Here is a 10,108-nt window from a genome sequence, read left to right as displayed (position 1 = left end):
GTCTATGTATTTCAGTAACTAAAGCACAATTATCCTTTGGATCCAACAAAATGGCTAATAAATAGAAAATATGGCCTTTTTATCCTCACTTTGTATCATATTTCACATACTAAAAATTCAGTGAGTTCTGAATCATTACTACATTTAGTGAGTAGTCATAGAATCATAGAATTGTTGGGGTTGGAATGGATCTTTATAGATCATCTAGTCCCAACCCTGCCTGCCATGGGCAGGGACACCACTCACTAGATCAGGTTGCTCAAGGCCTCATCCAACCTGGCCTGGAACCCCATCAGAGTTGGGACAGCCACCACTTCCCTGGGCAACCTGTTCCAGTGTCTCACCACTCTTACAGTAAAAAACTTTTTTCTAAGTGCTGTTTTCATTTTTTCCTGTTGTTACATAGCTTTTAAAAGAAAATGTTTGTGTTTTAAAGGCTAGATTCTCCTAATGCTTTCATCAAAACAGCAAGTTAGTATCTGTCCTCATATACCCAAACTGTTGCCAAAAGGAACTGAAAATTAATTGTGGTTTCCTTTGCCTAAAGGCAGCATTTCAGAAGTGTAGCTGACACCCTTCTGCAACATATAACAAGAACACTGATGTGGGGTTTCAATTTCAAAAGCATGAGAGAAACCATTGAAATGACACTAGAAGTTGCACCTTCAATATGCATTAAATACATCACAGAAAAGAAGAAAATGGCCAAATGGAGATACACAAAATAATTTTCAGAAATGCCTTCAATATTCTTTATTTTCCCTGTGGCTCTGCTCCCTCCCCACCTGTGAGGTGAATGCTATTGGCTATACTTTTACCCATTTAAGCCGAGTGCAAGTGCTGCTGTACCCAAAAGCTATATACTGTCTCTGGCTACTGAGGCTTCACGGAACCAGCTTTCTGAGACACCTCTGTTCCCCACCACCCACACATATCGCAGGCACTTCTCAGGTCTGCATTCCTGAAGATAAAGAATCTATGGCCATACCTGGGTCTTGATCAAGACCCAAGGTCTTGAGGTCGTGATTATACCATAGAAATCACTTTATTACGTTGTACTTGCTGACAAGCAGTTATGTTTCTAACATGGAGATACCTCACTGGCAAGAATCATGGAGAAGAACAGCTATAAAATCATAGTATCCCCACTCTGTAATGTGTTAAGTAGCATTTATTTAATTTCAACTTACTAAAGTATAAAATCTGCCATTTCACTCTCTTCATGCCTCCGATTTTCTTCTCGTCGACATTTTGTCTTCGGCAACAGAAAAATACTCCGATGCACTGCTGGCATCGGTAGAGACAGATGTTTGACTTAGCTCTTCAGTATCAGAATTGCTGTCATTTGGCATTTCTCCTGTCTCATTTAATGCAAGTGCAGAACCTCCTAAAGCTGGATCACTGCATGTGCCAGGAGCAGAACAAACTGTGTTCTCAGACTGTACAGACTCAGGTTCATCTCCTCTCCTAGGACACAAACAGTTGTTTTCAGTGACAGTTTCTTCATCTTTTACCTTTATTTCTTGCTTTGTCTCTGTAGTAACCTGAGTGGAAGATGCATTCTCATATTTAACGGGAAAGACAACTGAACGTGAAGGCTGACTACAAGAAGCGTTACCATCACCAAGCACTTCCGCATTTTCAGCTTTCTTAGATGAGTTCATAGGAAAGCATGAACCTTCACATCTTAGATTAGTATGACCAGAAGCAGGCTCTCCACACTCAGAAGATACAGGCTTTCCTAAATTTAGAAGTGATTTGTCAGAAGACGTGGTCTTCTCCTTTTCTAGTTTTACAGTTCTGCTTCCACAAAAAAACAAGGAGGAAGTAAGCGAATCCGAGTTATTTCTGCCAATGGCTCCAAATGAAAATACTGGTGAAGGCAATGGGAAGTTACTTTTGAAGGAAAACGCACAATTACTGGTGAGAAGAGTAGACTCAGAGACATCATTCACCCCAGCTGCAGTGTTGGTTTCTGAAGTACTGCAAGCCACAGTTGTGCTGGATTCTGAGGCATCAGGGCTTTGTTCACCCAACACTGGTTTCTGCTTACCACATCCTGCAGTTTCCTTTGCAGAATGCCTTTTTTCTCTTGTGTGAGATGATGTATTCTTGTCAGATGGCTTATCAGATCGGCTAAAAAATGAGGATAACGGTAAAACCTTAAATGAATTGTTGACTCCTGATCCTGCAAAACAATCTCTTTCTGAATTGCCAAAGGGAAACAAAAAATCTGGCTTTGCCCTTTCTGCTGAGTCTAAGTTAGGACTGGTTGAAGCATCACAAACTGTGGTTTCAGAACCACGTTTATCCTGGTTATTGGTTTTATCCACATTATCACATTTCCCTAGATAAAACTGAGGGAAAGCACATTTCCTGTCTTGCTTTTTAAAGGAAAATGTGCCTCTATCTTTAATAAATGAGTTGTTCCAAGCAGTGAAAGCAAAAGGCAAACCAGAAAGTCTCTCTGAAGAAACATCTAGAGATTCTGAATCTGAAACTGATGCTGCTGGTTTTAAGCCGGATGAAGTGCTAGAATTTGCATCCATTTCATTGGAAACAGTAACTGCAGATGCCTGTATCAGCATTTTTTCTTTAACCAACTCTTCAGAGTTTTCTGACAGTGCTGGAGTGGTTACTGCCTGAGAACTTCTCTCCTGAAATAATTTTAAGTCACCACGTGTTTTGGAAAAGTTCGTATCTGTGGATGGCACACTCTGAGTACTGGTTCCAGCAGAGTTTATTTCATTAAAGCCACTGGGTCTTCGTAGGGACCCTGTTTTTATTTTATCTGTGGTGTTGGCTTTGGTAGGTGAAGACACTAAAGGAGTTCTTGAGGACCTGTCCTTCAAGGCCTCAGCAGTTACAAATTTATACTTTTTATTTGCAGGTAAAGCTTGTGCCTTGAAGTCACTGGTTGGCTTCTGTTGTTCCATGTAGTATTTGTAACGTAACTCCTACAATTACAGCAAGAAATCCCATTATCTAAAACGACATTTGTAGATTCAAATGTTATGAAACTCACATATGATCATAAGCCTGAAGAAAAGTTTTCATATATTCTATAGCATTTATGATGCATTTTCCTTTGCTACTGGAAGGCAACAGAACACAAGTCATTATGGAGAAACAGTTCTTTACTAGCAATTGAACAAGATACACGTGGAACTCTGATGACAATGCAGGTTTTGGAAGAGGATACCATAGAAAACTGCATTTAAAGTCACTATCAAAACCAGAAATATCTAAAAATATTAGCTTAGCCATTAAGTGACAAATTCTCAAACTGTCAGGATAAACAGCCATCTGAAATTATATTACATGTTGGAGTTTTTTGTTATACATAATTGCATTCTTAATGGCAAAAGAAAGCAGATGTTCTCCAAAATAATACAGCAACAGAAAAATAATTCTATATTGAAAGGACCTAAGCAACTTTTTTATTCTATCATCTGCCACAGGTATTCTCCAAACAGGCGTAATGTGATTCCTAACTGTAACTAGAATCATTCTGTACAGAACAATATTCAGCCATCCACATGAACTGCTACTAAGTGAAAAAAATCTAGTTGTATAACTACATCATTGGAAGAGAAACAAAAAAAGAGACTGGATTTAGTTCCATGGCAAATTATTATGCAGTCTTAGAAGACAGAATTCTGTTATCTTCAGAAAACAGAACAGGGGCAGATGACTTCTTCAAATAGGCAGTAGGGAAGCTCATTTGGATTAGAAAGCTACAGATATCACTCAAAAATCCACACTAAAATATAGAAATAAGTATTTAAAGCCAGTAGTGAAATTAAATCCTGACAGCTTTAATATCTAGTCAGGTCTCATTCTATTATTGGAAAGATAACTTTCCACTAAGAAAATCGAAAAATATTATAGAAGCTTATTTATAAAGTTGCAGCATAAGAAATAGTAACTTTGCCATACTTACAACAGTTGTTCAATCATACCTCATGACTCATATTTTGAAATGCTGGCATTTCTGATATTGACATAAAGCGAGTAGAGATCCTGCTGCCGCCTGCTTCATCCTGTCCTGCTACAGGCTGAAAAATGTTTTTCAGTAGACATTAGAGTTCATTTTGATAAGCTAAACCAGGCAAAATAGTACAGTGTTGTAGACCCATATTCAATAACTTACAAGAAACACATTAGGTACATTCTTCTGGTCCAGCCATTGCTTTATGTTACTTTTAAATAGAGCGTTGCTTGTTGAGTTCTCATTTCCGTCATAAGGCAGATCTATTGGAAAGAACACAAGAATACTGATGGAGAGCAAATTAAATATGGAAAATACTGATAGGTTCCTGTGCATCTAAATATAGACTCCAATTAAGAACCAAAGTATATTGAACTAAGTGAGACCCCAGTCCGTGCCAAAGCTACTGCGACATAAACCAAGAGGCCTGTGTAAGAAGTTTTCTAAATGCTTGGAGATGCCTTCCCTGATTGAAAACCTAGTGCTTTCTCTTAGAAGGTAACAGCATTTAATCCAAGCACAGCTGACATTTCCATTACACTGTAACAAACATCCATCTAGTTCAGCAACACATTTTTGACAGAAGCTAGCTATACTGCTAGGATACAAAAATTGTGATACTTCCCCCAGATTCCAAAAATACAGCCTAGGAACTTTCTAGAGAAATTCATAAAATACATCTATCACCCATTACTCTGCTCAGATGCTTTCTGAACACTGGCATGCTTTTCCACACAGATTGTTTATTAGCAATTAGTTCCACAAGCTGCAGGTTTCTAGACAGACTTCCTAGGTCTTAATTTAAGTCCTTCTTCCCTACCTTTAACAATTCTTGCATTAACAGGTGTTAGCTCCAAAGCTAAGATTTCATTAACCACAGATGTGATATCCATCTTCTTTTGCATATACTCTGGTGGTTTTTCCCAGCTAGATGCTATACTCATCAGGTCAAGCTGAGTTTTCATTCTGAAAAAGGAAAAAAACAAAAAAAACCCCAACTTAAACACTTTTCTTAATGTTTACACACCAACTGAATCACACCTGTCTAATACAAAAAAATATTAAAAACACTAGAAGGCAGAAGAAATAAAAAATTAAGTCTTCATTAAAGTGTCAAGTAGTGCCTGTAGTTCAGCAAAAAGATTACCCTCCTCCACTTTTCTTAGTATACTTTGCCTGAATCTAAATTATATTCCTTCTTCAGAGGGCATTGCTAATGTTAGTCTGAAACAACATATTTTAAAGAACTCCATTTACAATATTCTTTCTTGAACTCTGCTTAAAAAGTTATAAGAGCAATTAAGAATCTTTAGAAACAAATATACACTACAAACACAAACACAGACACTGCATATTCTCCATATACCCTCTCAGATGTACAGATTTCTGTGAAAGCTCCAAGCATGCTTCAGTGTTTTGGAGTTTAAATAACATATCTAAAACATCCATCACCAAGTATTAAAGAATTTCTATGTTCAGTTTTTGTCAGGGAGCCAATTCAAAAGCCTGATTATCGCTAATCCCAGATAGCACACCACTAAAATTCTTAGCACACTTCCTAAAATTCAGAATGTGAAGCATTTAAATATCTGAAAGTATCATGATGTCTTTATTACTAAATACTATTTTCATTTTAAATCAACCTTATCTGATTATATCCAAAGTAACTATTATTTTTATTTTCATTTTAAATCAACCTTATCTGACGATATCCAAAGTAACTATTATTTTAAGCTTTTAATCTTAAAACTACACTAGAGAACTAACAAAGCATGAGAAAAAATAAAATATATATACCTTGTATTCAAGCCACAGGCGACCTGTAAGTAAAACAATGATTTGTAAGATATGAGTTTACCTCCAACTGTCAAAAGAAAATTATCGCTTTATCAAAACACTTGAGAGATTAAATTCCCTGTCTTCATTTCAGGGAACTACAGGAAATAAACCTGTCAACATTAAAAAAACAAACAACCCAAACCATTCAAATATATATATAAAATTATGTCTGGGACAATGATTTATCTTGTAATATTTTCTGTTAAAGACAACAAGAACTCCCTTCAGAGCCAAATGAAGGCATTCAAATCATGGCCCATATGGTCACCAATCCATTTCAGATGTTCAGATATTTGTAAACATTCAAATGAATGACAGTTTTGTATTTCTTGGTGAGGAAAGCCTCTGCTATATGCTCTCAAGACATTAATACACTATTTAAACTGTCTTTTAGTTTTAAATCAGTCACATAATGGCAGTAAGAAGTGCACTGCACTGCAGTAAAGTGACACTTCCTAAAGAAAAGGTAATGAAAAGTAAAATCCTGACTGGATTACTATCTAGCTGCTTCTCTATAAAAGCCTGGTGATCTCACCACACTGTTACGGGGGGCAGGCAGGGAGGTGCTAAAATAAAGAGGAAGAGAATGAAGTGCAGTAAGAGGAAGAGGATGAACTGGAGGAATGGGAAGAAAAATATGAGGCAAGGAGGAACCAGAAGCAACAGTGGAGGAAGAACAGAAGGCTATAGGATAAACAGGGGCAGCAGGCAGAACATGAAGATGACCGGGAGACATAGGAGGGAGATGATGATGAAAACAGGATGAGGAAGAGGAAGAGAGGGAGAAAGAACAACAGGAACAAAGGGAGTAGGGTGGATGATGAAAACAGGATGAGGAAGAGGAGGAGAGGGAGAAAGAACAACAGGAAGAAAGGGAGTAGGGTAAGAGAGATGTGGAAGTGATTAGTGACTGTCTTAGCTTCCCTAGCATTTTACCTCTAAATCAGAAACAGCACTTTCCTCTGCAGTTCCCTTAAACACCATGAGGAAGACTGTCAAGGTCTTGCACACAGAAGTATATATACCTTGTAGGCAGAGTGTATGTCAGAAGTACCTAAGCTGGCTTTGAATAGGCTAATTTACCTCCACTGCATACCTTGGTGCAAAGTTTATGGCAGGCTTAAAAACTGTGTGTTGGTTTTAGCTGGGATGGAGTTAATTTTCTCAGTAGCTAGTGTAGTGCAGTGTTTGGATTCAGAGTGAGAATACTGTTGATAGTACACTGATGTTTTGGTTTCTGCTAAGTTGTGCTTATCCTAAATCAAGGATATTTTCTTTCTTGTGCCTTATGCTCTGCCAGTGAGAAGGTACACAAGAAACTGGGAGGGAGCATAGCAGGGACAGGTGACCTGAACTAGCCAAAGGGATTCAATGCAGGTCCAGTGGCCCTGAACTAGCCAAAGGGATATTCCCCATCATGGCACGTCATGCCCAGTGTTACAAGCAGGAAGGGGCTGATCTGGGGGGAGGTTTGGGGTTGTGCCAGTCTGTAGGTGGTGAGCAATTGTATTGTGCATCACTGATTTTGTTCTTTTTATTATCCATTAGCATTTTAGCTCATACTGCTATTATTATTAAACTGCTCTCAATCTACGTATTTTACTTTATTTTTTCTCCTCCCCATTCCTCCGGGTTGGGGGGGGAAGTGGGGGGAGGAGGGAGGAGGGAGTGTGAGCGGCTGCGTGGTTCTTGGCTGCTGGCTGGGGTTAAACTACAACAAACTGGAATCATAACCTTACCTCAGGTCTCTCAACATGCTACTCCACTGTGCAGCACAAACAAGTTAAGAGTTCTGGGTCAAATATTTTCCCAAAAAGTATTTTTAAGGTCTCGTAAGTAAAAATATGCAATGGAAGTGTTGAATACATAAAGTATTTGAAAGTAAATATGAAAAAGCAAAGAAACGTGAGACAACTTTGAAGGCAGTATTAGTAAATACTCCTTATCCAGCACCAAGGCAACTTACTTTCACAGCTGGTAGCGTAATACAGCAACAGCTATATAGCCAATATGATTTCATTTGTTAGTGAAGAAAATAAGTGTCTCCTGAATATACTAAAAATCACTGATAAGCTGAAAAGACAGTTTTTAAAACTTTTCTAAAAAATGAAAAGCACTGTTATAAAAATATGTAAAAAAATGAAATTATTTTAGACTGCTTTTTTTAATTTGTAGAATTTGTTTTTCCTAATCTCATCATAATCATATGAGTTCAATACACAACTGATACCAAATGAAAACAAAAGGCCATCACCTCCAGGAAACGCTGAGGATCACACTCATGAACAAGCTTTTCACAGTCCTTCAAAAAATTCTCAATGGTCTTCTTGTGAGTTTCCTTCATTTTCTTCCAAATCTGAAATTCTTTCTCTTTTTTACCTCTTTGATTTTCAACGTCTTCTAGTAATTGCTCTTTTTTCATTTCCAGAGTTCTGATAATTTCTCCAAACCCCAGCTCAATTATCTCCACATCATTGTCCAGCACCACCTGCAAGCATGAGAACATAAGAACAGATGAAAAATGCAATGGCAATGGCCACAGAGTCACTTCTCTAAGTAAGCTCAGAATACATGTATGCCACAAGAAAAACCAATATGCTCCCTGTTGTCATTAGCCTATCATGAGAAGAGAAACAAAGAAACACACACAAATGTAATATCCAGCATCTGTAACTCACATTGGTATCATTTGGCTGTCTTGAGATCTCATCCACCAGCTTCTCATTTATTATTCTCATTCGTTTCAGACTGCTGAAGAAGTTTAACTGCAAGACATTTGAAACAGTTATAATGACTTTATCCATTCCATAAAATAAATACATATCAGTGATTATCTAGAATCACATGATGGGATATTCTGCACAACATATGAAACAAAGGTTGAGATGCAAAACATCACTTAATAGCATTTAATGCTTTTCTGAACCAGTACAGAAACTTTTTTATGCTGTTTCTCAAAGTAATATTCTTAGGCTCACCCACAACGCATACTGCTAGAACAGCTACTTTATAGTTAAAACATTGTTTTCCTCAGCCTTTTTTTAACCTCTCTCCCCACACACACCTCTATCACAATATGTTTTCCTCAGCCTTTTTTTAACCTCTCGCCTCACACACACCTCTATCACAATATAAGTTTTAATGCTCTTATTCTAGTTTGACAAGAAACTCTGTGATACTCACTTTTTTAGGCCTCACATTGATAAAATAGAAAGCTGTTCATAACCAAGATTAGGTTAAAACCAAACAGAAATATATTATCACTTTATTTTCCTCTTTTACCTCACTATAGCATTACGCTGGATGTCGAGTGCACAGACTGTGTCCCCCAGGGTTTCCCAAGTGACATGCAAGGTGATGGGACAGGCAGGAGGAAAACTGGTGTAAAAGCATTTTTTGTCTTAAAGAACAGTCAGTGCTGTACTTCAACTTTTACACTTGTACTTTTCATCACTGCCCTGTAGTTGCTTCAATTGTTGCACAGCAGAACTGCTTTAAGACATGCTACCCTGCACACAACTCGCATGGGGCATGAGAAGCTCATCCTGCCCAAACATTAGCTATTTTGGCAAAAATCACAACTACTACAGCCAGCCAAACCACCATTAGGCCAGGCAGTTGCTTCCTTCATGCAAACTAAAGTGTAACTTGGTTTTATACTTAATTATTACCCACACAAAGTATCTACATCTAAACACGTAATTATCTATGACCCGAATTACCTATGGCAGCTCAGGGACCCTATAAGCAAAACATCTGTGGGTGAGTTTTTTTGTGTTGTTAACAGGACTAGCATTTCCTGAACTTGGAAAAACTGGATCCAGACATGCAATAAACTCTTAGTATCAGCGTTCTTTCAACAAATTTCAAAAAAAAAAAAACAAAAAAAGCCACAAACCAAACCACTACCACCAAAAACCCCAGCTCTTCAGATGCTACGGTAAATTGGGCTGAGCCCCGCTGATGCTGTAATACCGCCTGGTGCCCGGTGTGTGGTGGACGCGGTCTGACAGCAGAGCTGCACCAACTCCCGACTCCGGCCCAAAGCAGCACAATCCCTCACTGCCTTCCCCGCGGTTTTCCCTGCGCTTCTGACCAAAAGCAACCCGAGCCCGCGCACCGCCCGACCTCCCGGCTGTGCCCTCGGCGCGGAGGGCAAGCCCCGCGCTTACTTTTTCCTCCTGGTACACCGTGTCTATGAGGTTGACGGAGTGGAAGATGCCCTGGTGGTCCTCCGAGACGCACTGCCCGCAGCCCGCCTGGCGGCACATGCGGCAG

General features: G+C 38.7%; 1 protein-coding gene across 1 annotated transcript; it reads right to left on the bottom strand.

Annotated features, from left to right (window-relative positions):
* Window positions 1-1,220: 1,220 nt before the first annotated feature.
* On the bottom strand, window positions 1,221-10,101 carry LOC103802437. The gene is made up of 8 exons (XM_009074908.1): window positions 10,003-10,101; window positions 8,509-8,595; window positions 8,085-8,318; window positions 5,789-5,811; window positions 4,812-4,957; window positions 4,154-4,254; window positions 3,963-4,058; window positions 1,221-2,957 (listed from the first exon to the last, which is right to left on the bottom strand). The coding sequence occupies exons 1-8, from the start codon at window positions 10,099-10,101 to the stop codon at window positions 1,221-1,223; spliced, it is 2,523 nt and encodes an 840-aa protein (XP_009073156.1).
* Between the last annotated feature and the right edge of the window lie 7 nt (window positions 10,102-10,108).

This window comes from Acanthisitta chloris, unplaced genomic scaffold (genome assembly GCF_000695815.1).
Source record: "Acanthisitta chloris isolate BGI_N310 unplaced genomic scaffold, ASM69581v1 scaffold16585, whole genome shotgun sequence".
In the NCBI taxonomy this organism is placed as follows: domain Eukaryota; kingdom Metazoa; phylum Chordata; class Aves; order Passeriformes; family Acanthisittidae; genus Acanthisitta; species Acanthisitta chloris.
The sequence above is the reverse complement of the archived record's forward strand: the minus strand, read 5'-3'. Positions and strand labels throughout refer to the sequence as shown.